This window comes from Phalacrocorax aristotelis, chromosome 4, assembly GCF_949628215.1.
Source record: "Phalacrocorax aristotelis chromosome 4, bGulAri2.1, whole genome shotgun sequence".
NCBI classification, from domain to species: Eukaryota; Metazoa; Chordata; class Aves; order Suliformes; family Phalacrocoracidae; genus Phalacrocorax; species Phalacrocorax aristotelis.
The window spans coordinates 84,432,067-84,459,981 of record NC_134279.1 but is presented as its reverse complement, the minus strand read 5'-3'; the positions used below and the strand labels follow the sequence as shown (position 1 = coordinate 84,459,981).

The 27,915-nt window shown below is 68.3% G+C and overlaps 4 protein-coding genes across 7 annotated transcripts in view; 2 read left to right on the top strand and 2 right to left on the bottom strand.

The window, feature by feature from the left end:
- The window catches only part of LOC142056852 (dedicator of cytokinesis protein 2-like), an 81,553-nt gene extending 71,904 nt beyond the window's left edge, over positions 1-9,649 (bottom strand). Inside the window, exons 1-14 of the mRNA XM_075092360.1 lie at positions 9,541-9,649; positions 7,488-7,571; positions 7,245-7,285; positions 6,961-7,016; positions 6,759-6,855; positions 6,533-6,681; positions 5,932-6,067; positions 5,644-5,798; positions 4,825-4,906; positions 3,543-3,678; positions 1,948-2,023; positions 1,359-1,438; positions 695-820; positions 453-577 (exon numbers count right to left, since the gene is read on the bottom strand). Coding sequence (XP_074948461.1) covers positions 453-577; positions 695-820; positions 1,359-1,438; positions 1,948-2,023; positions 3,543-3,678; positions 4,825-4,906; positions 5,644-5,798; positions 5,932-6,067; positions 6,533-6,681; positions 6,759-6,855; positions 6,961-7,016; positions 7,245-7,285; positions 7,488-7,571; positions 9,541-9,583 — 1,386 coding nt within the window. The 5' untranslated portion in view covers positions 9,584-9,649. The remainder of the gene's footprint in view (positions 1-452; positions 578-694; positions 821-1,358; positions 1,439-1,947; positions 2,024-3,542; positions 3,679-4,824; positions 4,907-5,643; positions 5,799-5,931; positions 6,068-6,532; positions 6,682-6,758; positions 6,856-6,960; positions 7,017-7,244; positions 7,286-7,487; positions 7,572-9,540) is intronic.
- A 2,032-nt stretch (positions 9,650-11,681) lies between these two features.
- Positions 11,682-19,722, top strand: DQX1 (DEAQ-box RNA dependent ATPase 1). 4 transcript variants are annotated; one of them, XM_075092359.1, is made up of 12 exons: positions 11,682-11,757; positions 12,325-12,622; positions 15,305-15,498; positions 15,805-16,180; positions 16,466-16,705; positions 17,008-17,107; positions 17,283-17,441; positions 17,636-17,827; positions 17,953-18,078; positions 18,424-18,614; positions 18,699-18,889; positions 19,123-19,722. In XM_075092359.1, exons 2-12 carry the CDS (start codon positions 12,341-12,343, stop codon positions 19,301-19,303), a joined length of 2,232 nt encoding a protein of 743 aa, XP_074948460.1. In that variant the 5' UTR covers positions 11,682-11,757; positions 12,325-12,340; the 3' UTR covers positions 19,304-19,722. The 4 variants fall into 4 exon arrangements, with proteins under 4 accessions (XP_074948460.1, XP_074948458.1, XP_074948459.1 ...); XM_075092357.1 differs by having other exon boundaries at positions 16,996-17,107; XM_075092358.1 differs by lacking the exon at positions 11,682-11,757 and having other exon boundaries at positions 12,201-12,622.
- Positions 19,723-21,373: 1,651 nt separating this feature from the next.
- On the top strand, positions 21,374-24,164 carry LOC142056985 (interleukin-12 subunit beta-like). The gene is made up of 7 exons (XM_075092485.1): positions 21,374-21,498; positions 21,859-21,928; positions 22,366-22,587; positions 22,878-22,986; positions 23,064-23,245; positions 23,347-23,495; positions 23,939-24,164. Exons 2-7 carry the CDS (start codon positions 21,859-21,861, stop codon positions 24,095-24,097), a joined length of 891 nt encoding a protein of 296 aa, XP_074948586.1. The 5' UTR covers positions 21,374-21,498; the 3' UTR covers positions 24,098-24,164.
- A 1,046-nt stretch (positions 24,165-25,210) lies between these two features.
- Positions 25,211-27,880, bottom strand: LOC142056850 (uncharacterized). Its single transcript, XM_075092355.1, has 3 exons — positions 26,296-27,880; positions 25,713-25,837; positions 25,211-25,632 (listed from the first exon to the last, which is right to left on the bottom strand). The coding sequence occupies exons 1-3, from the start codon at positions 26,890-26,892 to the stop codon at positions 25,581-25,583; spliced, it is 774 nt and encodes a 257-aa protein (XP_074948456.1). The 5' UTR covers positions 26,893-27,880; the 3' UTR covers positions 25,211-25,580.
- Positions 27,881-27,915: the final 35 nt, after the last annotated feature.

Below are 27,915 nucleotides of genomic sequence, written 5' to 3'. Positions count from 1 at the left end.
CAACTGTCCTTTCCCAGCCTGGTTCAGCGGGGCAGCAGAAGCTTCCCCGTCCCCTTCACCTCCGACAGGCCTGGTGCAACCTCCGAAGGGAGGCAGCAAGGGACACGCAGCCCCTCGGGGCACGGCTTGGCTTCCGTTGCCCCATGGGAAGGGCATTATCAGGGACAGAGAAGGAGGTGGGGGCTGCACCCCTGGACCAACCCAGCAGGACCCTCAGGTTCTGGCCATCCCCAAGGGAGGATGATTTTCTCTCTACCCCTTCCCACCACTTTCCTGGATCTTTATTCTAAAGGGCAGGCTCAGGGGCTCCAGCAGCCAAGGAGGCTACTCCAGCTGGCTTGTGCTGGCACCAACACTGGCACCAGCATGCTATGGAGCTGATGCCTTTGCCCAAGGTGGGGTGATGCTGGGGACAGTCCCTCGCCCCAGGACTGATCCGGCACCTGTCATACCTGCACCACACTGCCCGACTCGTCACAGACGCACACTGTCACCTCCACATTCTTCTGCGTCTTCTTGTTCCCCTTGTCAAACTCCCCCTGCACCAGCGTCAGGTAGATGTCGTTCCTGACGTCTCCTGGGGGGACAGTCCCATCAGCGAGGCCAGGTCCCCTCTGCAGTGGGACACCCTGTAACCCCACACTGGGACCCCCAGAGACCATCCAGGGATGGTCCAACCCGCCACCCTGCTTGCCTGGCATGATGACCTCCGGATAGCCCAGCTTGCGTGCCACCACCGTGCTGCGGTCCACAAGGTGGGGGTGGTCCTTCCGCACTTGGCTCAAGTCTCCCCACAGCATCTTCAGGGACACCCAGAACCCTGCCGGGACCGAGTGCGAGACGTCAGCCCCACAGCCCGCACCAGCTCAGCTTGAGCTGCACCGTGCCGTGCCAGACAAGGCTGCTGGCCACGCGCGCCTGCTGCGGAAGCAGCTGCCCCTCCCTGGGGCCCAGCCCTGGATGCGTTTGGGTGGGTGGTTAATTCCCGGTCACCCCGTAGGGCTCTGATCCCAATTGCCAGGGCAATTCACGCAGCCAGCCCCGGCTGCACCCAGGATCAAACTCGCACCCCCATGGCCACTATGGTTTTTCAGTGGGTGACAGCGTGCAAGAGCCTGGGGGAGGCAGCAGGAGGGGACCCAGGGTCAGCCAGGGACTGGAGCGAGGCCCTGGACCCTGCGAGGAGTGGGACAGGGGGCTGCCCCAGCATGGGGGCTGGGGGGCAGCCCCAGACCCCGAGCATAAGCAGCAGCTGCAGGGAAAAATGGGATGGGACAGGGAGGGGTCTCACCCCGTCCCCCACCACGTACCACAGCGCAGAATAAGCACGCAGGGCAGGGGGGGCACGGGGGCTCTACCTTGTCCCTTGTGGTTGATGTCCTTCCCCTCCACCGCTTTCCTGATCATATTGTGAAGAAAATCGTTGTCAGCAGCTGCCCTGCAGAGACCAGAGTGGGGCGATTCGGAGGAGCTCCCCGCCAGGCACACACAGGGAGCCCCACGCGGCTGCTCCCTGTGGCCAGGCACCGACCACCAGCAAACCGAACGGCAGCCCGGGTCCTGCCGCGGCTCCCAACCTGCCGGCCTCCAGCCCACTGGGAGGGAGGTGCAGGACAGCATCCACAGCAGACCTGGGACCCTGAGCATGCAGGGGCCCCGAGGGACCAGGAGGCAGAGCTCCAGCAGGGCTTCAGGATCTCTGAGTACGTCGCTGCCCGTAGAAATACCCCTTTTCTAACCTCACTGAGGTCCTGGACCTGGTGACATCGTGTCCCAAGGATCCACGGCCCCTTTGCAAAGCCACATTTAACGGAAAAATCTTCTCTCTTTGTTCCTGGCACCTCTTGTCCCCTTGTAGCCGCTGTCCCTGTGCCAGCCAGGCCCACAGAGCGCTACGCCCCCCGCCCGCTGCCCCTCCCACCCACTGCCCGGCCCCGTGGGACTCACAGGTGCACGGGGATGAAGTGCTGCTTGTCCTCATCGCTCTCGCACTTCCCCTTGATGATGTCCGTGATGTCCATCACTGCAGCAGCACAGAGGTGGCATGTGGGGCGGCTGCCACAGCTGCCGGCAGCCCCAGCCCCCAGCGCCCTCCGTGACAAATCCTCCCAGGAGCAGCACCCAGGACAGTTTTGTCCCATCCTGCAGCCACCGCTTTGCCTGACCCTGCCGTGCCCCAGCCGGTGCTCCATGGGGAGGTCATTGTGCCCCACCGAGACCCCTCTGCCACCCCACGCCAAATGGCACCGAGCTGCAGGGGGTCTCGGCAGGGAGAAACCCTGCACCCACGGCTCCGTGGCAGATGGATGGATGGACGTGCTGCCAGCGCAGGATGGGACATGACGTCCCAGCACAGCTCACCCCTGGGAAGCGCCCCGGCGGGAGGTCTGCAGCAGCACTGGCATCAGCCCCCAGGGCAGGGACGGGCGCCATGCTGGGTCACAGCCCAGAGGCCACCCACCCCTTGGGCTCTCCCCTCCTCGCCCTGCCCTTGTCCAGCCGCCCCGGCGCAGAACTGGCTGCTCGGGGCTCGCACCACGCGCCCAGCGTCCCCTCCAGCTGCACGCCTCGGGATCGGCACACCGAGGTGGTGTGACCACCAACCAGACGGTCACCACAGGTGACCTCAGAGCACCGGGGCAGATTTTGGCCAAAATAAGCCTTATCTAGAACCTCTCTATCACCCATGGACAGGAGGGTTGGTGCAAGACAGACAGGGCTCCACAGAGTGGGCACCAGGACGATCCATCTGGCCCCTCCCCAGGGACACGCTCAGCTCGGAGCACAGTTAGGCACCAATATGTTCATCATTCACCTGGAAATTTCTCTGTGGCTGAGGTCCCAGATCACGCTAATTAGCCAAGTAATATCAATAATTTCCTAGGAAGCCCATTCAGTGGGGGTTAATACCCAGAGCAGGACCATGGGTCAAGGAAGGGGGAGCTCCCGCGCTGCTGGGGACAGGCACCACGGAGGGGGCACCTCCAGCAGCGCCGGGCTGGGGGTCCCCTGAGCCACACAGCAAGGAGGGGTGGCTGGGCCCCCCCAGTCCCTCTCCTCTGCCAGGGCAGGTGCATCCCGATGGGCCCCACGGCCACAGCCCCGGTAGGGCAGGGCCAGCCTGTGGGGGATGACGCAAGGAGAGCTGGGGGAAGTGCTTGGCTCCGGCCATCACGGGAGCAGGGAGCCAAGGGTTTCCCGGCTGCTGGAGCAGCTGTGCCAGATCCCTCCACACACCCCAGCACCTGGCACGCATGGGAAAGGCCTTGTGCCTCCATGGGGGCCTGTGGGTCAGGCTGGGGAGGGGGAGACAGGGCACCGAGCTCTGGGCAGACAGGGAGAGTGCAGCCAGAGGCAAGCGAGGGTCAGGGTCCATGTGTGGGGATGGGGGCTGGTGGCCAAAGGCAGGAGCAGTCCTGGGGCATTGCTGCCCCAAATCACTGTACCCTACAGCCAGCAAGCCCCATGGAGCAAGAGGTGGGTGCTGGGAGGTGCTGGTGCAGACACTGCTGGGGAGTCTCCTCTGCAGACCCTGCTCTCACCTGAGATGCCGAAGAGCCGCCGGAGGCCCGTGCTGAGCTTGCGGCTGTAGGTCTCCCGGAGGTCCATGCGTCCCACCCGGATGATCTGGCACACCAGGAAAAGCCTCTCCCGCTTCAGGTCTTTGCTACCCAGGTCCTGGGGGGGGAACAGGGGCTGTGTGAGTCAGCTGCCAGCAGCACTGTGTGGGATGTACCCTGTGGCCACAGGGTACCCGGGGCTGTGCAGCAGGGTGAACCAGCAGATGCAGAGCCACAACGGAGCCCTGCTCCTGGCATCCTGGCTCTGCCTTCAGGGGCCGGGAAGTCCCCCTGCCACTACACCCCACAGAGGGGCTCGGCTGGAGGGCATGCAGGCCCACTGCCCCAGGGAGGCTGGCGTTTCTGTGCACCCCTGGCAGCCACAAGCCCGAGGGATGGGGACAATGCTGGGGTTGGTGGAGGCTGATGGCCCCGCGAAGCACCCACAGGCCAGGCAGTACGGCCGAGGAGAGCACGCTGCCCTGGGAGGGAGCAGGTCTGACATGGTGTAGGGCTTGGTGGGATGGCCACACGCCCCAGCTCCAGGCATCCCGGGGTGGGGGGCGGGTCTCACGGGTGCTGCCCCTGTGCGAGAACCTTCCTGCAGAGCTGTGGCACGGGGCTGCGGCACGGGGCAGGGTCACGCCGCAGTGCACAGGGATGCGCAGCCGATGCCAGCAGCGGGCAGGGGTCAGAGGTTGGCAAGAGCCAGGGGAGCTGGACCCTGGGGGCTGGAAGTGCTGATGCTGCTCATTAGAATTGATTTTCCTGCCTCATCTGCATATCGACAGCTCTGCTTGGGCCGGCCTGAGGGTCAGCTCAGCTCTGCTGGTGCAGCGGGAAAAATGCTGGGTCAGCAGGCGCTGCCTCCCGCCCACGGCCAGGGACTGCTGAGCCCAGCTGAGGGAGAGGGATGGAGCGGGGATGGGGGCACAGGTGCCCCAGCAGCCCCGAACCTGGGACAGGAGGCCACAAGGGTACTGATGTCCTGGTCTGCACAGGAGCTGTGGGGCTGGCCAGGCTGGGGGGCACAGGAGAAACGAGCAGCAAGGAGAGAGCAGCGGGAAGGAGCAAGGATTCGGCTGCTCAGAGGGGCACATAGGCTGCAATGGAGCCTCGGGGGCACAGTGATGGGTGCATCTGAAGTGCTGCATGGGGTGGGGGGCACCTCTGCAGGCAGCGGAGAGGGGAGGAAGCACAGGCAGCTCTGCAGGAGGGGAGAGGCAGTCAGCAGCGGCACTACACCTGACGGTTCTGCACTCACCGTGAAGATGGCCCTGAGGTTGTTGAGCAGCTCGATGTCCTGGGGGACGCCCGTGCTGGCCCAGCGGATCACATAGTTCTCACTGCAAGGGGAAGGCGAGGGGGTGAGAGGCCCGCGGCGGGGGCTGGGCACCAGGACATCAGAGCTGGAGCTCTGTGTGTCCCTGCGCAGCGGGGGTCCAGCTGGGCAGCGGATGCCGGCAAGCAGCCCACGAACAAACACCGTGACGTGGCCACGGGCAGGGTGCCGCTCGGGCCCCAGTTCACGTGCCCAGCAGCGGGAAGCTGCCAGCCGAGCCCTGCAGCTTGTAGGTGCTCTGGGCACAGCAGCTCGCCAGTCCCTTGTACAGGGCCACGCTGCCCCAGCAGCACATGGGGTCTGCTGTGGGCTGAGCTGGCTCCTGCCTGCCGTGGGGCCACGGGCAGACCGGTATGCCACAGCACACCCGCAATGGGCCGCAGCACGTCAGGCAGACACGGGCCCCGGCAGGGTGAGCCGTGGGCTTTTCCAGGGTACATGGCTGCACGCCTTGCACGCTGCCATCAAACCCTCCCGCTCCGGAGGAGAAAACCCAGCGGGAAGGGACATGCCTCTTTGCCCTTGGTGAGATGTGCTGGCTCGTGCCGAGCTGGGCAGGCGGCCAGGCTGGGCAGGATGGGCAGCCCAGGGGGTGGGCGATGGGGTACGAAGGGGCAGGGGCTTCCCCGCGCAGGGGGGACAAGACCGGGGGACGCTGCAGGGAGCGGCAGGATGGGCGGCCGGCCGAGCCGGTGGCGGGGGTCGGGCAGCGGGGCCAGTCCTGCGCCGCTGGGGCCCCACCTGATCATGCGCTGCTCGCCAGGGTCGTACAGCGCCATGAAGAGCTGCGCCTCCTCGCCGATGTTGCAGACGAAGTTGCGCACGCAGAGGTAGAGGCTGTGGGATGGCGATGCCGCCAGGCGGGCGCTGCAGCCCAGCGCGCTCTGCTGTGGGCTCTGCGGGTCACGAGGCCGCTCAGCCCCACAGCTCTGCCCCACAGCTCGGCCCCTGGCATGGCACGGCCACGCATGGGGGAGCAGGCTTTTGGCACAGAGGGGCCGGCGTGCTGGGGCCGGCGCTGGCTCTCACCGTCTCCTCCTGGATGCGCTGCATGATGGTCTGCGCAGCCTTCTTGTGCGCCTGGAAGAGGCTGATGATGCTGGTCCTGTCAGGGTCCAGGATGTTTTCGTCCTTGTCCCGCACCACCAGGTCCAGCGCGAGGATCCTGCGGAGGCCGGGACAGGATGAGGCAAGACCCGGCACCCGGCTGGGCTGGGGGGATATGGGTCTGTGCATCCCACTGGGACCCGCCTGCCCTTGCACAGGCATGGACTGGCACGGGGTCTGGGGGTGCAGGCACAGCGTGGGGGCAGGACAGATCCCAACAGGTCCTGGCCAGCAGCAGAGCCCTGGCAAGGGGACAAGAGCCAGGCAGCACCAAGGATGACCTCCTTCACCAGCCAGGGCTCACTGCTGGTAGACCTTGGCTAGGTGGCTTGCACACCCCCAGCACACCTGCTGTCCCCAGCCACCCTGGGACAGCCAGCCAGGACAGCAGGGACATACGGACAGCCAGCCAGAATGAGGGGAACACAGGGACAGCTAGCCAGGCTGGCAGGAGCACTGTGCAGCCTGTGCCTGGGGTGGGGGCAGCAGCCTGGGACCCCCGCGTTCCTGTCCCCGCTCTCACTTGTTGCCGTAGTCAATCTTGCCGGTCACCTCCTTCTTGAGCTGCAGGAGCTCGTCCTTGGGCAGCGTCCCTGAGAGTAGCTGCGAGCGTCGCTCCATCAGCTCGTACATCATCTGCTTCACCTGCTGGTACCGCTCCGTCTGCCCTGCCTGTGGGCAGCAGCGCAGGGTCACCGCACGCCCCCGCTGGCGCCGGCCCTCCCGACCCCCCGGACCCTCGCCCTCACCACGTAGAGCTGCTTCCAGATGGTGGCCCACTCCCGCAGTGTGGTGGTGATCTCCTGCACCATGGGCATCTCGGCGGGGACCACGCTCTCCTCTGCCCTGGGGAGAGGCACAGGGAGCCCTGGAGCGCCGTGGCACCGCACGGGCCCCTGCGCTGGGCAGGCGGATGGGGACCATTGGCCCATGCCCGTGCGCGGTACCTACCCCCTGCGCTCCACCACGGCGCTCTTCAGGTGGATGAGCGAGGCTGGGAAGATGCCCTGGGGGAGCCGGAGCCGTCAGCACCTGCGGGCCAGGCTGGGCAGGAGACAGCCCTCCCCAGGGGCCACGGCCGGGGGCTCACTGCCCTGGCACCGAGGGTCCCGCAGAGGGTCCCAGCCTGGCAATGCCGCAAGGTGCCTGGTGTGTCCCCCCCGCAGGGACCTGGGGAGTGCTGGCCATGCCCACGCCTTCCCCTGCCCCCCAGCCCCCCGCAGCCCCTCACCTACCCAGGCAGCCCTGTTCCTGAGTGAGTACCCGCGGTACCAGCCTGCAAGGGGAGGGAAGGGGACGCTGTCAGCCGGGCTCAGGGACACGGCAGCCGTGGCGGTGCAGGGCTGGGTGCCCGCCAGCGGCGCAGCCAAGAGAGGGTGCGCGAAGCCCCCGTGCCAGGGTGCAGCCGCGTACCCAGCCCAGCCTCTCCCCGGCAGGGAACGGCACAGTGCCTGGCCGGGGCTGCCGGACCCCCTTACCCTCGGAGGCCTGCAGGATGTGCACCGTCTCCCCGATCTGCAGCGGGAGGTGATGCTCGCTGGTGGGAGGGAAGTTCCACACGGCTGTGGGGAGAGGGGCCAGGGAGCCATGAGCGGGAGTCCCTCACCCAGAACCCCCTCACCCAGCACAACCCCGCCGGGGCCCTGGGGCCATCAGGGCAGCATGCCCCACAGCCAGCCTCCCCACATGGGGCAGAGCAACCTCAACAGGCACCGCTCAGGCCCGAGAGACAGTGCATGGTCCCAGCCCCACACAAGCAGCACAAGACCCTCGACCAGGCATGGGGCCGGGCCACGGTGCATGGCAGAGCAGCGCTGGCCACAGCACGAGGGTCCCCTGCCCGGCATCCTCCCCATCACACTGCCTGCCACCCACACCCTAGGTGCCCGGCCCAGCTGCACGGGCCCTAGCAAGTGCTGAGCCCGGTGGTCCCACTCCCACCACAAGCAGCACAGAGAGGCAAGCGCCAGCAGAGCCCCTGCCCGGAGCAGCAGCACTGCCCTCCCAGGACCAGTACCCGGTACCCGAGGACAGTGGGAGCTGGTGGCAGGAAAAGCAGGGCGGCGAGGGCAGCAGGAGCCGGACGGCACGGCATGGAGAGGAGTGAGGCGGTGGGAGCACGGGAGCTCACTAGTGGCCAGACACTTCCTGCTGCGGTGCGGGCTGCACCAGGCCAGGCTGCGGTTAGTCCTGCCGCTATTTCTGGTCCTGGCGACAGTGACAGCCCTGTCTGGTGGAGGCAACCCTGGCTCGGCCCCAGGACCGGCTGCACCCTGCTCCGGCACAGTCCCCTGCAGGCATGCCTGCACCTGGGGGGTCCCTGCTGGGATGCTGCCTGTGCCAGGGCCAGCTCATACTGTGACGCCCCCAGACCCACACCACTCAGCAGGACCCCTCGCGCTGTTTCCGGCACACCTTGCAGCACCAGGAGCCCTGAGGTCCCACGGGACCCCTCCTGCCACCCTCCCCTCCACACGAGGATGCTGAGCCAGCACCCAGCCCTGGTCCAGGCTCGCTCCCCTCCAGCACCTTCCCACCCCGCCAGGCCCCAGCCAGGCCAGGTTCCTCATAGGGCAGTCAGTGCCCACTGGGCACAAGCAGGGTCTCAGCCCTTGCTCCCAGTGCTGCTGAGGACCCTCAGGGGCTCAGCCCTTGCTGCCAGGAGGGTGTGGGAAACAGCCCCAGCCATAAACGGGAAGAGGTGCAAGGCTGTGAGGGCCAGTGTGGGGCACGGGGAGAGTGTGCTCGCGGGGGGGCTGGGGTCAGCATGGGGACCCTGAGCTGAGGGTGGTGCACAGAACAGGGCTGCCCAGGGCTTTACCATGACCAACTCAGAGGTTGGGAGCAAAGCCCCAGGTGGGACCAGGGGCAAATAATAGGGGTGGCTCTGGGCTCCCCAGGCACCTCCCTGAAAGCAGGTCATACACAAGCTAACGATCCCTGTTAACGAGCTAACCACCCCTTGGGTGGAGGGTTCTGCACTTCCGCAGCCAGGCTGAGCCTAGACCCCTAGCTCAGAGGGGAGGGCCAGATCCTGTGCCAAGCCACCTGCCCTAGTGCTCTGCACCCAGCCCTGCTCAGCCCCACAGCTCCCCATCCCCACCCAGCATCAGCCATGGTCAGCCTCTGGGTGACACCTGCCCTGCTGAGCCCCCATCCCCTGGGCCACCCTGTCACCAGCCCTGCAGCCCCCCGCCAAGCCCCGCGTTCACTTCTGCACCCACTGGCCCACTCAGCGCCGGCATCGCAGGGATCCCGGCCCCACCTCGCACTGCTGAGCATCGCGGCCAGCCCCGCTTGACCCAACACCACCGGTGCCATTCACCCCACAGACCCTGGAGCCCCACACCATCGCGCAGCCACCATGACCCACCCCTGTACAGCCCGCTGCCGTGGGGCCACCACAGCTGGGGGGCACCGGCAGCATCACCGTGGCAGCGAGTGCCCCATCCCGCCAGCCCCACACCCCTCCAGTGAGCTGGGGAGCTCAGCAGGGCCCAGCACCTGCTTGGCCCTGAAGGCTACACTCACCCACGCCATACTTCTCCTCCTTGGTGGGCAGCCACAGGGCCATGGCCGGCTGTGCCGCGGGGACCAGGGCCCTGCACGGGGCGGCTGCTGGTTCCTCCTGCCGCGCTTTCCAGGTCACGTGTATCTCACCGGCTTGTGCAAACCTCCGCTTCCTCAACACGCAGCTGGGTGCTGCAAGTACCCACCCAACCGCCCTGCACCCCTACACACACTGAGGCAGGGGTGGTGGGGACGGAGCCCCCGGGACCTCGCCACACCACCCACCCAGGGGCCCAGGCTCGGGTGGGTCACTGGACCTCCCTGCTGGGTACGATGGGGCCGCTGGCCCCGGGGAATGCCACAGCACCACAAGCCCCTCTGGCTGAGCACCGCTGCCAGAGGCCAGCAGCCAGCAGGACATGGGTCTGAAGCCCGGGGCACAGAACCTGGGCAGCCCCGGCCGCCCCACGGCACGGGGAGCCGCATGGAGGCACGCGCCCGAACCAGCCGCACAGCTCCCACCGGCACTGCTGGGACGAGGCCTCTGCCTGCCCAGCCGGGGCCATCCCATCCCCATCCCTCGGCGCAGCAGAAACGCCGTGGCGGTGCAGGGCCATGCCCAGGGCTCTGCGGGCCCGTGCCCAGCCCTCAGCTCCCTGCAGCACCAGGACAGCGAGCGAAGCAACCACTCGGCATCAACCACTTCCTTCCTCCCTCCTGCCTGCTGCAAACCCTGGCTGCTGTCCGGCACCTGCGGGTCCGCAGGCTGGACGCTCGTCCCCTGGCCCTGCTCTGCACTGAGCTGGCACCAGCTGGCCGAGCCCCAGCCCAGGTCCTCTCCCCACCTGCCATGCTGCTCCGGGACCCCCACTCCCCCAACACCTGCTCCCAGCTGGCCCAGGCAGGGCTGCTGAAGCCAGGCTGCCACTCTCGCAATTTGAACCACTTCTCCAATGATCAGGCTCCTTCCCTGCGCTGCCCGCACCCCTCTTGCAGGCCCCCGCCTCCCCGCACCAGCCTGAGCCCGCACCGAGGTCAACCCCTGGGTGCAGCTCCCCCATCTCACGGGTCACCCGTGGCCCCAGGCCCGCTCCAGGCAGCCCACGCAGACCCTTCAGGCTCTGGAAGAGATGACGGGGGGATGGGGAAGCGGAGCAGGGTCGGGTGAGCGGCCGGAGCTGGGCAAGGGCTGTTGGGCAAACAGGAGGACCCATGAGCAAGGGGGCGGTCGGGAGGGTTTAAGGCCCCTGAGCACAGAGGGCGCGGACATGGCCTCTGCCCAGAGAGCTGGAGGGGTGACCAGGGCCGTCGCCCCCTGCCAGCGCCCTCCCTTCTGCCCGGCCGCCGGCTCCCGGGGGGTGGCACGGCCGGGCCCCCGGGCTGGGCGGCGGTGCCCGGGGACAGCACGGCGTGGGGCTGTGCGAGTGCCAAAGCCCGCCGCACGGCCCTCGGGTGCGGGAGAGCTGACGCCGGGGCAGAGCGCGAGGGCGGGAGCCGCGGCAGCCGCCACCCCTCGGGTGGCGGGTCTCTCGGAGCTGCGGGGGCAGAGCGGTACCGCAGCCGGCTGTCCGCACCCTGCTGGCACCGCGCGGCCGGGCCCCGCTCCGCTGCCCCGACAGGCGGGGTGCCCGCTGCTCCGACGGCTGCCCCGCGCCGTCCGCTGGTCTGGCAGCTCCACCTGCCGGCCCCACCGGCGGCGCGCCGGGCGCCGCCGCGGCTGAGGGCGCCCGGTTTGCGCGCAGGGTCCCGGGCACCGGGTGCGGGGCACCGGTACGGGGTGCCCCGCACCGGCACCAGGATGCCCGGCACGGATACGGCATGACCGTATGGATATGGGATACCTTGCACCGGGATAACTGGCACAGGTACGGGATGCCCAGCACCGGCACAGGGATGCCCGGCACCGAGATGCCGGCGGGCCGGGGCTGCAGCTGCGCCCCACACGGGACCACGCAGCCGGGCCCCGCAGCGGAGGGGCACCGGTTAGCGGCAGAGGAGCGCTGCGGCCGGCGGGCTCGGCAGCGCGGGGGCGCGGGGCGGGGGCGGGGGCGGGGCGGGGCCGGCCGGTCGCCACGCAGGCAGGGCCGGGCCGGGGGCGGGGCCGGGCCGCGCCTCGCAACGAGCGGGGAACGCCCCGCGGCGCTGATTGGCGGCCGCGCGCGGGGCCACGTGACGGCGCCGCGGTCACCTGACGGTGTCCTGAGGCAGGGTACGCGGTGGCGGCGGCGGCGCGCGCAGGTGAGCGGTCACCGGGCAGGGCCGGAACCGGAACCGGAACCGGAACCGGAACCGCGGCCCGGGGGGGCTCAGCTGGGGGGCTCGACCCCGCCCCGGCCGGTCTGCTGAGGCCCCGCCCAGTGCCGGCGCTCAGGTGCCCCGTACGGTCCGGTCCGACCCAGTACCCGGCCCGGCCCGTGCCGCTCGGGTCCGCCTGGCTGGGACCGGCCCCGGGCTGTCCGCCCGCCTCCGAGGCGTCCGACCTGTCCCACGGCCGCTGCCCCCCCAGCACCGCCCCGCTCGGCCCTGCCGTGCTCCCCCCGCGGCCCGGCCTGGTCCCCCCCGGTCTGGTCCGGTCCGATCCCCTGCCCGTCCCCCCCCGGTCCCCACACCCAGCCTGGTGCCCTGCCTGTCCCTGCTCCCCACGCCCAGGCTGTGTCCCCGTCCCCAGTGCCCCACAGGCCCACCCCGGCAGGACGGGACGGTGGGCTGCACCGGGCTGCTGCCAGGGACGCGGGGCAGCGCCGGGCTCCCCCGGGCCTCCTGTGACCCAGCAGGTCCTGCTCCACCTCCTGCCTGCCCCTGCAGCACCGGCGTCCCCACCATGGCCGGCTGCAGGGCCCGCGGGTCACCGCCCCGGCAGAGCGGCCACGGCTCCACGCTGGAGGAGGAGGAGGAGGAGGATGACCCATCTCTGGGCTGCGATGGCGATCTGGAGGTGAACCCCTACGATGGGCTGCCCTTCTCCTCACGCTACTATGAGCTCCTGCGGCAGCGCCGGGAGCTGCCCGTCTGGACCACCAAGTACAGCTTCATGGAGCATCTGGAAAGCAGCAGCGGGATCATCCTGGTGTCCGGGCCCCCTGGCACTGGCAAGAGCACACAGGTGAGTGGGGAGGCCATGTCAGGGCAGCCGGGAGCAGCTGTCCCTGCTGGGGGCTGCATGCGGCTGGGCAGGACCGTGCTGCTGCCTGGGAGCCTGGCATAGGGCTGCAGTACCGGCCGTTCTGCTGACGGTCCTCTCCCCACACCCACTGGACTCCCAGCTGAGCGTCCCACCTCTCCTGCTCAAAACACGTGCGGTGCCGCTGTTGGCAGCAGGTGGGTCTGGCCCTGAGGCCGCTGCTTTCCTCCAGGGCCTGTGCACAGATCCCACTCCCATGTGAGAGAGCCACAGCACCTGTCGCACAGGAGCCGCCAGGCCCTTGCCCCTGCCAGAACAGCGCAGGCAGGCCCTGCATGCTCCCTCCTGCCAGCCCCTGCACAGCATTACTGCGTATTCGCCACGTGCTGGCAGGCCTTGGGCCATGGTGGAGCTGGGAGGTGGGAGCCCGGGCGGCCACAGGGCTGTGGGCAGAAGGCGCTGAGATGGGACTGCGGCCAGGCAGCAGCTCCCTGACCCCACAGCTGCGTCTGAGCTTGTGGGGGGATGGAGGGGGCAGTAGGGTCCCAGGTACCTGGTGCAGTACCTGGGAGTGTTTCACTGCGGTGAGCCCGGCGTGAGGCAGGGCTAGTGAAAGCCAGGCAGTCGCATGCTGGGATGTGCCGAGGCAGGCACTGGGGCCCCGGGCAAAGCCTTGGCACGAGCCGGAAAGTGCTGCCACAGCCGCCCTGGGCAGCCGCCGCAGTGGTGCAGGGTGGTGCGCAGATGGTGGTGCAGGGAGGGGGAGTCAGCCCCTCCCTGGAGCTGGGCCCAGGTGCACGGGGCAGCAGCGGGTGCGGGTAGTTGGGCTTGGACGGTGGTGGGTCTGGGGTGCCAGGATCCCGCCTGCCTGCCCTGAGGGGCTGGTCCCATCTGACAGCTCCTGCCATCTGACAACTCCTGCCGTGGCACCCAGAGACGTCGTGACGCAGACTTTGACCCGGGGAGGGATCACCTGGAAGCTGCAGGGGCAGCCGAGGCCTCTGCGGGGCCCAACATGGGCTGGGTCGCTGTGTGGCAGCTGCCTCTGGTACTACCAGGGCGTTGGCAGCGGGCCCGGGGCCGCTTGCCCAAACCACCTCCCCTGGGCCTGACCCCACTGCAGCACTAGCCTGGGTTCAAACCGTGGCACCAGCCAACCCGGAGGGTGCTGGATTTGGGGAAGAAGGCTCTTGTGCGGGCCCTGCTCTGGCCTGACCCCAGGGCTGGGCTGCTTTTGGGTGCAGGCACCCTGCCTGCAATCCCTGCAGGGCCCTGGGACCACTGTGCCCTGAGAAGACCAGGGGACATGACTTGATCCACGTGGAGCAACTGATCCTGCACGTTGGTGCACCGGCACCCCTCAAGCGTGTTGTTTCCACCCAAAGTGGGAAGAGCCGATGCACAAGCTGGGTCCCTTCCCCATTGTTGTGGCTGAGGGCTGCCTACGCCCTGTGCCGCCGGTCTTGCCCTTGCCAGCAGCAAGGCAGCAGAAGGGAGGGTGCAGAGCTGGGCACGGAGACACAGCGAGGGAGGCAAATCCATGGGGCAGTTCTGGGGCCAGGTGAAGGAACAGAGCAGGCTGCGTGCCTGCCCACGGTCACTGCCGGGTGCGTGGATAACCCCTGTGCTCCTGCCCAGCTGTGAGCTGGGCTCTCTGGAGGCAGCCCCTGGGCAGGACTCTGCCTGCACGTGCCCCAGTGTGCTGGGCAAGCATGGGTGCAGGCATCTGCTCATGGCAGGCACACGGTGCGGGGCGGGCAGGAGTGTTGGGAGCAGTTAAACAGCAGATTTCTGGTCCCCAGTGCCCAAGGGCACCCACACAGCCCCAGGACTGTCGCGTGCCGCCTGGCCAGGTACTTGAGCAGCAGCTGCTCCCTGGCGCTTCCTTCCCCGTCTCTCACTGTGAGGTTTCCTGGGGTATGTGTGATCCCCCTGGCCCCATGCGAGGATGCTCAAGCCCCTGCCCCAGGCCTGTGGCTGTTGCAAGGCCTGGGTCTCATGGAGCTAGCCAGTGACCACTGCTCTGTGCTGAACCTGCCTGGGGACCTGCCCAGCCTTCCCTGGAGAGGAGCAGGGGACCAGTTAGAATAGAGCAGGATGGCTCCAGTCAGAAGGCACCTGCAGCCATTGCCTAATCCAACTGCCTCACCGCTCCAGGGCTGACCAAATGTTAAAGCACATTATTAAGGGCATTGTCCAAATGCCTCTTAAGCCCTTGCAGGCATGAGCTGGAGGCGTTGCTCTGTCTGAGCTGGCAGTGCAGCACATACCGTCCCCAGCCCCGTTTTTCCTGGGGAGGTGGAGGCACCGATGACTGTTGTCCCATGTCTTAATGCGAGAGCTGGGGCCATGGTGTCCCACAGCGAGGCACAAAGCTGCAGCCATGGGGCGATGCGGCTGTGGGGCTCATGTCACAGGTTGCTGGGGCTCAGAAGTGACAGTACAAGGGAGGGAAGGTCCCGTCTGGGCTGTCAGGTGCTTCTGTACAGCCTCTGGTCCAGGAGGTCCCACAGCTGGATCTCTGGAAGCTGTTATGGGGACGGTCCCTCTGCTCTTCTGGGTGGGCACAGCAGGTGCCACTCCATCATGGGGAGGGGAACGTCCCAGTGCTCCCGGCTGGGGCTGTGCTGTTCCCAGGCCCTGACCGGCATTCTGGCCCTGCAGATCCCGCAGTGGTGCGCGGAGTACGCCCTCTCCCTGCAGTTCGCCCACGGCCTGGTGGCCTGCACCCAGCCCCACAGCCTGGCCGCCCTCAGCCTCTCCCTGCGCGTGGCAGATGAGATGGACCTGAACCTGGGCCATGAGGTCGGCTACTGCGTCCCCCACGAGGACTGCTGCACCTCCGAGACCATCCTCAGGTACAGGGACGGGGGGTCCCCGTGGGCTGCCTGTGCCAGGAGCGCCCGTCACACTGAGCTCTAATTCCACTGAGCTCCCCGGCAGCAGCGTAATCTCTTAATCCAGCCTGGCCTCGTTGTGGGGAGCGATGAAGCAGGCTGCTGGATGCCCGGGCCCTCCCAGGGCTTTGGTGGGGGTCCCTGCCATTGGGGAAGGGGCAAGGCGTGCTCCCCTAGGGCTGTGCGCAGGGTCGTCCACAGGGGCGCAGCCTGCGGTGCCAGGAGTCCCCGCGGCTGCTGCACGCTGACAGGGCCGGCCCACGGCAGGTACTGCTCGGACGAGATGCTGCTGCGGGAGATGACGTCGGACCCACTGCTGCGGCAGTATGGGGTGGTGGTGCTGGACGAGGCGCAGGAGCGGACGGTGCCCACCGACGTGCTGCTGGGGCTGCTGAAGGACGTGCTGCGCCAGCGCCCCGAGCTGAAGGTGGTGGTGGTGACCTCGCCGGCCATGGAGGAGCGGCTCCGCACCTTCTGCGGGGACCCCCCAGTGGTGCAGGTGCCGGGGCTTGGACCCCCTCCCCAGCTGCTCTACAGGGACCCGCCGGCCCATGGCCACATCGCAGCTGCCTGCCAGGCCGTGCTGGACATCCACCGGCGGCAGGAGCCTGGCCACATTCTGCTCTTCCTGGCCAGCGAGCAGGTGGGCTGTGGGCGCCCACGGCTTGGCTCCTGGGGGACTCGCCGCGGTGTGAGGAGGGCAGAACGGGAAGGGGGAAGGTTTGGGGGATCCCTCTCAGCTGTGTGTGGGGAGTCCTGAGGACAGCGGGGGCTGCTGAGGAATAAACTGCGGGAGCTGGGCTCTTCTGCAGAAGGGCTGTGGACACTGTGGGACCCAGGGTCTTTCCCTGCAGGGCACCGGGAAGCAACCAGAGGGCATGGCGGGCATCGGCGGGCCTCACTCGTGTCACCCCATCCTTCCCCACAGGAGATTGCCGAGTGCTGCAGGGCCATCCAGACCAAGGCCATGGCGCTGAACCCGGGGCTGGGCCCGCTGCTGGTCCTGCCGCTGCACCCTGGCGTGGGCCGCGCAGCACAGAAGGTGTACGAGGTGCTAGAGGAGAGCAGCCAAGAAAGGCGGGTGATCGTCACCCACTGGCTTGCGGACTCATCCTTCTCTCTGGGCACCGTGCGCTTCGTCATCGACTCGGGGCTGGAGCTGCGCAACGTGAGTGTGCCAGCCCAGGGTGGGGACAAAGTGGCAGTGAGTGGGGGTCCTGGCTCTGCTCTGGGGCGCAGCCAGCAGCGCAGGCGGAGGCGAGTCTGGGGAGGGGCCAGCTGGGCCACAGCAGTCTGCATCATCTGCTCGGCCCAGGCCCTGCCTGACGCCCCGGGCTGGGGGCCACCATGCAGGGCACAGGACCTGCCGCAGGGAGGTGGCAGTGGCGGCACTGTGTGGTGGGGTGGAGGGGCCTTTTGAGAAAGTGGGCGTTTGTCTGTGGGTGTCCCTTCTCACAGCCTCGCCTGCAGGTCTACAACCCCCGCATCCGGGCAGAATCCCAGGTGCTGCGGCCCGTCAGCAAGAGCCAGGCAGAGTCGCGCATGCAGCGAGCCGCAGGCAGCCCCCCAGGTGAGAGTCCCTACCCCCCCGAGTGCACCTCCAGCGGGAGAGGTCTGTTGTCCCACCCCACTGGGGCCCCAGGCAGCCCGTGGCCAAGCACGCTTCCCTGCCTGCCTGCGCTTGCTGCCCCATCCCTAGGCTCCATCCCTCCCACCGTCGAGGCTCACGGCCCCTCTCCCCGCAGGCACCTGCCTGCGCCTCTACTCGGAGGCCTTCTATGAGCAGTGCCTGCCCCCCACCCCTGCGCCCCACGTCAGTGAGACCAGCCTCAGTCGCCTCGTGCTGCTGCTGAAACGCTTGGACATCGCCGACATGGGCCAGTGCGACTTCCTCGACCGGCCAGGTAGTGCCTGTGGGGCACAGAGGGCATGGCGGGGCCGGAGCGGAGGGGGCACGATAGGGGTGGCTGTGCGGGAGGAGCCGTGGCAGTCGCTGCAGCCCAGGTTGTCTCTGGAGAGGGGCTGGTGGGTCCCACGGGTGCAGGAGGAGGATGGGCAGGGCTCTGGGTGCTGGCAGCTGGCTGACGTCCTGCTCCAGCCCCTGAGTCGCTGATGCAAGCACTAGAGGACCTGGACTACCTGGCTGCCCTGGATGATGATGGGAACCTGTCGGAGGTGGGAATCATCATGTCAGAGTTTCCCCTGGACCCCCAGCTGGCTAAGGCGCTCATCGCCTCCTGCGAGTTCGACTGTGTGGAGGAGATGGTCAGCCTGGCCGCCATGCTCACAGGTGCCGTGCCGAGGGGCTCGGAGCCCACTGCAGCTGGCGCGGGGCACGGCGCAGCCCCAGAGAGCCAGCGCGGGCAGGGGTGGTGCTGGAGGCACGTGGTGACCTTCCCTCTGCACCACCCCCAGCTTCCCCCTGCTTTGTGCCCCCTTCCACGCACCTGGAGGAGGCCGTGACCCTGCGCCGGCGGGCCCTGCTCCACCCGGAGGGAGACCACTTCACCCTCATCAACATCTTCAACGCCTTCCAGCAGCGTGAGTGCCGGGCAAGGGCTCCACTGCCGGTGGGCTGCACGCCCCACAGGCGTCCCACAGCTCCCTCACGTGTCCCCCGCTCCTTTCAGGAGCAAGCACTGCAGCCATGTTCATGGCCCCCTCCAGGTGCCCCAGCCTGGCTGTGTGGGGGTCCCAGCCCTGGCCTGGGAGCCGCACTCTGCGCAATCCCCGTCCCTGCTGCATTGAGGGGCTGCAGCCTGTGGGAGCGGCAGTGCCTGGTTTCGTGGGCTGTGAGCCCCCAGCCTAGCCAGGCCACCCACTTCCACGTGGCATCTCTGCTCGTCCAGCCCTATCCTTGCAGTGCTGACCCCGCTCTCCCCGCAGACAACGCGGACGAGGGCTGGTGCCGCAAGCACGCGGTGAGCGGGGAGGCGCTGCGGCTGGCGGGCATCGTGCGGGCAGAGCTCCTGGAGGTGATGCAGCGCATCGAGCTGCCCGTCTCGCCCCCCGCCTTCGGCACCGATGCCAATGTGCTCAACATCCAGAGAGCGCTCATCTCCGGCTACTTCCTCAAGGTGGGCCGGGGGGCCGCGAGGGGCCCAGCTGTGGGGCGGGGGTCGTGCTAGCCAGCCCCGCTCCCCTCCCACTCCACTCCCCAGGTGGCCAGGGACATCGACGGCTCTGGCAACTACGTGATGCTGACACACAAACACGTGGCCCACCTGCCCCCTGCCTGCTGCTATCTGCTGCGGCAGCCCCCCCAGCGCCTGCCCCCCTGGGTCCTCTACCACGAGTTCACCATCTCGCAGGACAACTGCCTCCGCGTGGTCTCGGAGATCCAGCCCCAAATGTGAGGACCTCAGGGACAGGGGGGATGGGTTGCACCGGGGCTGCGTCTGTGCCTGGCTCCAGAGCTGGCACTGGCCTGGGAGTGCATCTCTGGGGAGTGATGCGTGCCCTGGGCCCCCTCTCCTGGGGGAAGGTGGGGCAGGTGGGGGACTGTCCCCATGCAGGGGACAGAGGAGGCTGCCCCAGGGAGGCCCTAGGGCCTGGCTGCCCCTCCTTGACCCCCTGTCTCCGCAGGCTGGTGGAGCTGGCACCCCAGTACTACCTGAGCAACCTCCCACCCAGCGAGAGCCGCGACCTGCTGATGGAGCTGCGGGAGAAGGTGGTGGCCGCGGAGGACGTGCCAGCAGTGCCAGAGCCGCTGGGAGAGGCAGCTAGCAGGGAGGACGAGGAGAGGGAAGTCTGCGTGCTGCAGTGAGCTGGAGCCATCAGAGCCCCTGCATTGGGGCCGCCTCGGCTTGGCTGTGACCACCAGGGATGGGAGAGCCCTGGGGAGGCTGTGGTGCTGCAGGGGCCAACCCCATCCCCAGGGAGGCACAGGCATAGCCTGCTGCTGCCACAGCTCTGCACCACAGTCGTGGTGCCAGCGGTCACGGGACTGGCACCCAGCGTCTCCCCTGGGGACAGAGCCTGGTTCAGGGGAGCACTGGCCCGGGGCCTGGGGAGTTGTGCAGACCCTTCCTGCCCGGGCTCCTGTGCCCCACATTTCCCCAGGGGCTGCTGCAGGGCTGGGGCTGCCAGCCCTGCCTGTCCCACTCCCCCCTGCCCGGGGGAGCAGCGCCCAGGGGCTGAGGGGCCACGTGCCGGTCTCTCCTGTATAAAGTTTTGTGACCTTTGCTCCTGGCTCTGCGTCTGTGATTGCAGCTGGGGACTCACACCGGAGGGGGGTCTGGTGAGAGTCAGCTCCATCCCACCCCCAGGGTCCTGCCTGCAGTGGGACGAGGGCTCCTCTGGAGTCCTGTGCCCCTGCAGGGCAGCTCTGTGCCCCTCCCCACCCGAGCCTCCCCTCTCCAGGGGGGGTTTCTGAACATGAGGCATGCTGGGTCTTGCTCACCTCCCGCCTCCAGTTCTGGGTAGCATGCCGCTGCCCACGGTCACGCCGACGCGCTGAGGGGCAGCCCTGGCCTTTGCGCCGGGTCTTCCCCTCTGTGGTTGCATAGTCTTCTGCAGAAGCAGAGGGGAAGCTGCGGCTGGGGAGCAGGGCAAGCGGCAGCCTGGACGTGCAGCCAGCTCCTGCTCCCCCAAGGACAGCACAGGGCACGGGTGCTCCCCTCACTCGCCCTCCTCGGGCCCCACTCCAGCTTTCTAGCAAGTCCCCCTTCTCTCATGGCTTCCTGGCACCACAGCCAAGGGCTGAGCTGCCTGGGGAGCTGGGGGTCCCAGCACAGGTGCTGTGCTCCAGCCCCTGCCCCAGGACAGACCCCATAGCACAAGGCTGCTTCAGCCTGGTAACTGACACTCCCCGTCTCCCTCCTTCCCCCCCCTCCCCGCTGCCCACACGTGGGAGCTTCGCTATTCCTGGGAAGGGGCCTGGAGGCTCCGCTGCCCCATTCCCACCGCAGCGCCTCGAAGGTCGGGCAGAAAGGTGAGGGCCGTCCTCCATGCAGCCTCCTCGGAGCCCAAACTTCCCCTTCGCTTTCTAGGAACCCCAGAAAGTACGTCAGTGGGAGCAGCGGGGTGCAGCTCATGCCTCCCCACCCTCCCTGGCCTGGGGCCACCTGCCCTCAGGGTGGGGGGACTGCCCCATCCCCTCTCCCTGGGCCGGGGCTGCAGGCAGTGGGTGCTGGGGCTGTGCCTTGCCAGGCTGAGCGGAGGCAGCCGTGCAGCACAGCTAAGCTGGTGCTCAGGGAGATGGCAAAGGGGAGGCTGGTGGCTGTGGCTGCCTCTGCCCCCACACCCGCAGCACAGCATCCTGGGGGACAAGCGGCCGGGGCAGCTGTGTGGCCCTGGAGAGGAGGGAAGGGGTGAGACAGCCTGCGCCTGGCTGGGTGCAGCAGCCCAAGCCTCTGCAGGGACCCGCTCCTCTCCTTGGGGACCCACCACAGCCCAAGCTGCCAGGGCCAAGCACCACGCCTGCCCCTCTCCGGATCCCTGGGACAGGCACTGCTGGACCTTGGTGGTCCCTTCCCTGTACTCCAGCCTCTACTCCCCCAAGGCAGTGTGGCATGTGGTGATGTGCAAATCCTCAGCTGGTCCTGGGGCTCAGGACCGCTCTGCAGGAGCTGGAAGCACCTGGGGCTCCAGCATCCTCCCAGGTGCCCAGCGTTCCCCTTCACCCAGCAGTTCCCAGGAAGGGACCCCTCCTCACCACCCAGCGATGCCCACAGCCAGGGCAGGACAGCGGGTCCTCAGTGCCCCCTGGCCTGGGAAGTACCCATGGTGAGTCCCAGCTAGGCTGGGGCTGGGCGGGTTGGGGGCTGAGCATGGGTCCCAGCTCACAGCTCCACCCAGCACAGCTTTCTCCTGTTCTGAGAACTAGAACTGGGATGCCTCTGTGGTTTGGCTTCACCTTGGGGCAGCCCCACGAGGTCCCGGCTCAGTATATACCCAGCTGCCCGCCAGCCCCCCAGCTCATGCTGAGCCCACCGGAGCAGCACACACCACAGCAGCAAGGTAGGCAAGGCATGGGGACTGCTGGGGGTGGCACTTGCACTGCATGCCCAGGAGGGGTTGGGCACCAGGGGGTCCCAGGAAGGTGCTGCTCCAGGCAGGCACTGCAGCCCCCTGCCCAGGAGCCACGCAGCAGGGCTGCAGTGGGGAGGCTTGGGGTGTCATGTCGGCTGCCGGCGCTATACGGGGCTCCCCCCGACACTACACCAATCCCCCTGCTGCCATCCCAGGGCCCTGCCCTTGCTAATCCTGCTGGCTGCATCCCCCCTCGGCCAGCTCCCCTTCTCCTCTGGCACGGCTGGGCCCCCTCCCCAGCATGGGGCTGCCCTTCCCTTTCCCCTACCGCTGCCCGTCCCCTTCCAGATGCTGGTGCTGTTGGGTCTGCTGCTGTGCCTGACTCCTGCAGATGCTCTGACTGCCTTCCCCCCGAAGTGTGAGTCCTGCCCCGCCTGGGAACAGGGGTCCTGGAGGGGGGACACCCCAGTGGGGGGGGGGGACTGCAGGACCCACAGAGCAGCTGGGGGGAGCAGGGAGCAGCCACATCCCACATCCCTCTGATATGGGGTGATGAGATCCTGGGTTGGAGCAGCTCTTCTTGGGGGGGGGGTGTTAGAGGATGGGCATGAGAGTGATGGAGTGGGGTGAGGCAGCATGGGGATGGATGTGGGGCAGTGGGGCAAGTGGGGATGGACTTAGGGTGATGGGGCAGGGTGGGCATGGATGTGGCATGTGGGAGCATCATGGGGACCTTAGGGAAGGATGGATGTGGTGTGTCGGGACGAGGGGGCACCCAGTCCCATCGTGGGGTAGGGGACAGGCTGCCCACACCACAGCCCACCTCTGACCCCAGTCTCTGCCCCTCATCTCCAGATCAGGTGGGGAAACTGAATGGGGACGTGGTGTTGAAATGCAACACCTCGGAGCAGCAAGTGACCTGGACACAGAATGGGGAGACAGAGCCCATGGCCGAGGTCGTGGCCAATGGACAGACTCTCACCATCCGTGGCTTGGACATGCCAGCCACGGGCAACTACAGCTGCTGGGCCAGCAACGTCCTGCTGGACTCCACCTACGTGGTGGTCAGCAGCACCCGTACGTGGGGCTGGGGGGGCTGGCACGGCTGGGTGGGAGAGCCAGGTCTGAGTGGGGTGGATGGGGGGTGATGGGTGGGATGCGGAGATTTGAGGGCAGGCTGGGGACCAGGAGATGCCCATGCATCTGCAGATGTTTGTGCCCAGCCCATGGGGCTGTGGGGATGCACTCAGCAGGGCTGTGCACGGCTGGGAGGAGCCACAGGGGCAGCCTCACCTGTGCCATATGGGGAAGGGGCACTGCTGCTGGCCCTGTGCAGCCCCTGAGCCGGTGCCCCTCGGCCCCACCAGGCGAGGAGCAGATGAACATCTCCTGCCAGGCTGAGTCCTACCAAGGCTCCTTCCACTGCTCCTGGATCAGCGACCACTCTGCCGTCTTCCGTGCCCGCCTCACACGCAGGTCAGTGCCCCGGGGACCCCTCAACCCGACCCCAGCCCCATGACCGCCCAGCCCTCACGGCTGCCTCTCCCCAGCAGTGATGGCTCCTTGGGGGAGTGGGTGCTGGTGGCCGGCCACCGCGGCCAGTTCAGTGTCAGCTTTGTGGACGCCTCCTTCTGCCCCTTCGCTGAGGAGCTGCACCCACTGCAACTGCAGTTGGAGGGGCTCTCGAACACCTCCCACATCAACTTCTCCATCCCCTTCTTCGTCCGCGACATCGGTGAGCTCAGACCATCAGCAGTATGGTCCGGGGGGCATCCTCAGGGCACTGGGGGTTGTGTGGGCAGCACTGCCCTGTGCTGAGCCCTGCTCTGTCCGCAGTGCGGCCCAACCCACCGCAGGGGCTGACCGTGCAGTGGCAGGGGGAGCAGCTCCACCTGGCCTGGGCCCCCCCAGCTTCCTGGCCACTCCCCAAGTCCTACTTCACTCTGCTTTACTGGCTGCAGTATGAACTCCCCAACGGCACCCAGGTAACTGCAGGACGCCCATGCCCAGCCTGCCTTGCACATGCCACTCCACATCCTCGCTCTGCTGCGCCCACCCTGCCCTGCAACCACCCCGCCCCTGCCCCAGCCCCAGCCTGAGCTCTTCCCTCCACCCAGGGGTGCCATTGGGAAAGGGACTTGCCAGGGGTTCAGCAATGGCCCCCCCTCCCTGCTACGCTGCTTCTCTCCTTGGGGCAGTGAATTGTCACTCCTGGCTGTCACCTCTGCTTCTGCCACCCAGCGCTGCCCACGCAAGGCAGCGTCACCGCCCGGGTTGGGGACGTGCCACCCCTGACACCCAGCGCCGAGCCCTGCCCCTGCCCTGCCCCACCTTCCCTGCAGCCTCGCCTCCAGTGGCACCCATGCTGGCTGCCCCCCGCCGCGGGGCTGGGGTGCTCCCTGAGGCCACAACCTGCCCTGCTTTGCAGGTTGACAAGTACATGGAGGACACAGAGGTGTGGCTGCAGGAGCGCGTACAGCGGGTGCGCATCAGCTGCCAGGACCCCTACGCCAGCCACGCCTGGAGCCCCTGGAGCGCCTGGCAGGACATCGATGCAGCCCAGAAGCACCGGCTCAGAGTCCACTGACCCTGTGCACGGACACCCCCTTCCCCCTCGCACCCATCCCCTACCCCGCTGCACCTCCATGACCACAGGGACGGTGGGGCTGCAGGGCACCCCACAGGTGTGGCAGCCATAGGGACCCAGCACCGACTTTCCCATACTCTTGTATGCTTTGGAACAGAGTTTTTACTCCTGTTAAAGAGCTGGGCTTGGCTTTACTACAACAAACCTTGGTTAGTTGTTGTGTGGGGTGGGGAGTGCTGCACCCCCCCCACCCTCCACGAGCTCCATCTGGGCATGCCACAGGCAGGGCTCCTGCCTGTCCTGCCTTTCTGCTCAAGGTATCCAGAATGGCTCCTGCCCCTCGGGTGGGTCACAGACTTGTGCAAGGCCCCCACAGCTCCACAGATCCCTGAGGGGCTCCCACTCCCTGCCGGCACTGGGCTGCTGGGCTCGGCCCGTAGGGTCCTTACGCATGGCTGAAAACAGACATGTAACATTTGCGTGTGCATGCACTCCAGCCCACCCGGGGATAGCCCAGCTCCGTGGCTGTACCCAACTCTGGCCCATGGGGGTCTCCCCACAGCCCTGCCCAACTCTCTGCCAGGGTACATGGATGCCCTGACCCCCCTAATCCTCATCAACCTGCCCTCCCCCCAGTCTGCCTTCTATCTGGGGGCTGCAGTGGGGCAAAATCTCCAGTCACAGGGACAGCACCCCATCCCCACGTCCCAGGGTGCAGGATACCTGCCTGACCCCAGGAGCACCTGTCCTGGGGCAGGGCACAGACACGGACATCGGGGGGGGGGGGAAGTGGTCAGGACCGCCCACCAGCACTGGGGTTGCTCAGCTCCCACTGGGGCACAGTCCCCTCCACCACGTGTCCATGGCTGGGCCCTCATAATGTGCCCCACTTGGTGCCCCTGCGGGGTGCCCAGCCCAGGGCGAGGGGCTGCGCCCAGGCAGGAGGGACCCAAGACCCCCCAGCCAGGCAGCCCCCGCAGGACACAGCCCTGGCACCCAAGCTGCCATCTGTGTCCCGGCTCTGCCACAGACCCCGCGTGCGCAGCAGGGTGCCCCCAGTGCAGGGCCCGCCGGGGGATGCTGCCCCACCACCACAGACGGGCTGACTCCGGGTAATGCCACGGGGCTTTATTGAGGTGCTTCCGCGCGGGCCGAGACCCCAGACCCGCTGCTGCTCTGGAGAGGCTGGTGAGAGTGTGCGGCCCCGTGGGCACTGCCCTTCTGGGGGGCCGGGGCCTCCCGGGGCGGGGTCTGGAGGGCCCGGGTAGCCGGGGACCCCAGGAGTCCGGGGGGCCCATGGCACAGGGGGAGAGAAGGACCGGGGCTGCAGGAGTCCGGAGGGGTCCAGAGGGTCTGGGGGGTCGCATGGCCTGGGCATCCGGGGGCGGCGGTCCCGAGGTGCGGGCGAGCGGGACCCCGAGAGGCAGAAGTCCGGGGTCTGGGGGCCCGGGCGCGGGATCCCGCTGCGGGGCCGGGTGTCCCGTCACGGTGGGGCCAGGCAGCCCAGGCGCAGCTCTTCGCCCTCCAGCATCTCTCTGCAAGAGGCAGGCCCGGGCTGAGCCCCGCGTCCCGCCCGCCCCGGCCCCCCGCCCCCCCCCCCCCCCCCGCCGCGTACCGGTACGCGGCGATCTCCGCCTCCAGCGCCATCCGCAGCCGCAGCAGCGCCGGGTACTCCCGCAGGCACCGGGCCATCTCCGCCTCCGCCTCGCCGATCTCCCGCTCCAGCTCCGCCACCCGCTCCTGCCGGCCGGGCCGTCAGCAACGCCCGAGACCCCCGCGCCGGCCCCCGCCCCGCTCCGCAAGGACCCCCCCGCCCCTGACCCGGCCCCCGACCCGCACGGATCCCACTCCCCAGCCCACCTGATCCCCCTCTCCGCTCCCATCCCGACCCCCGCCCAGCGCTGAACCCCAGACCCTCACCCCACCTGAGCCCCCCTCCCCAGTCCCATCCCGGTCCCCGTCCCGCTGCCCCGCCCGGACCCTCCCCTCCAGCCCCGACCTGGCCCCCGTCCTCCCTCACCCCCCGGACCCCTATCCCCCCTCCCCAGACCCAGCCCTCTCCCCAGCCCTCCGCGAGTCCGGGCGCCAGAGCCTGGGCTCTCCTCTCGCCCCCCCCCATGCCCACAACCCTCCCGTCTGCCCCTTCCCAAACCCAATCCCACCCCCCCCCGTGCCCCCCCGTGCCCGCCCCCCCGCACCTGGTACTTGGCCAGCTCCCCGCTACGCCGGTCCCGCAGCCCCTCCAGCTGCCGGTGCAACGCGCCCACGGCCCCGCGCAGCGCCTCCACCTCGGCAGCGCGGGTGCGCAGCAGCCTCCGGTACCCGGCAGCCTCGGCACGGGCACGCAGCACCGCCTGGCCGCCGCCGTCCCACCGGGACCGGGGCCAGCCCTCGGCCGTGCTCATCCCGGCGGCTCTGCGGCGGCGCCGCAGCGGTTCCACAATCATACCCCCCCCCCCCCGCCGGTAAAACGGGGCCGCGTCACGGAAACGCAACCAATCCCGCCGCCGGGAAACCGGCACCGGTTGCCCGCCTCCTCCCGGTAGCAACGGGGGCGGGGGGCGGCATGATCCTGCCGGCCCCCGGGCAGCGGCTGCAGCACCATGGACAGCAGAGGTGGGGGGGTCAAGGTCAAGTTTAGGGTCAGGGTCGTCGCTATTGCCCCCCCTTCCCTCCATCATCAACCAGGGACCCTGGCCAGAACTGGCCCAGACGGGGGTCCCAGTGACCGGGCACCACCTGGGCAGAGCCAGGGCTGGGGGGTGATGTCCCATCCTGACTGGGGCTGAGGGCATCAGTCCCTGGTGGGAGCAGGGGAAGGGGGCCCCAGCCAAGACTGGGGGACACTCTGGGTGCAGACATTTGCTGGAGGAAGGGGCTTTCAGCCCCCAGTGGACCCCTCTGGCTCCCCGCGAGTGTGCTGTGAGTCACACCAGACCAAGGTCCAGTCCGGCCCCAGGCGGCATGGGGGATGAAGGGGGTCCTGGGAGCCAGAGATGGGGGGACAGGCGCGAGGGCACCCTGCTCAGGGGGGCTGGTGCAATCCTTCAGCACGCAGGGGCACCCCAAGTCCATCACAGGGTGCTGCAGGGGCACGTCCAGGCCCAGGGCCACAGGGAGCTGGCAAACAGGCACGGGCTGGGAGCGCTGGGGAGCCCAGCCTGCAGGGCAGACAAGCCCAGTCCATCAGTCTGTCCCAACACTGGGGGCACTGGGGGCCGTGGGGATGGGCTCCTTGTCCAGCCCAGGGGCTGCAGCTGGAAACAGGAGCTGGTGAACTCCAACCGGGATAAGGCAAGTGTGTGCGGGTGGTGCAGACCCTGCGGCGACTGCCAGCAGAGCAGGGGGGCTCCCAGCACCAGGAATGGGGGGTCCACCCCGCACCCCGCTCGGCCAGCCCTGGGTGAGCTGGGGGCTGCAGCTGCCCTGGAGGAGCGGCGCCTGGCCCAGCCAGGAGAGCTGCTGATGGGTGGGCAGCAGGTCCTGAGCAGGGACCACCCGAGGAGCTGCCCCCAGAGCGGGGGGCCCTGGTGAAGGGAGGCTGCACTTGCAGAGGCCCACAAGGTGCGGAGGCCCAGCTCAGTGCTCCCCAGGGGGTCCGGGCAAGGGGCCACCTGAGGTGGTGCTCCAGGCAGGGGTCTAGGCAGGGGCAGCACAGCTTTGAGTCCAACTGCAGGGCACGTCTGCCCACCCACAGATGTGGGGTGGCTGAGGGGGGCCCGAGGGGGCTGGCCCGTGGCAGGGAGGGGGCTGCCGACAGGGGGGCTCCCGGGAAGCAGCAGCCCCCTCCCTGCCGTGGGCCGGAGGTGCTGGGCACC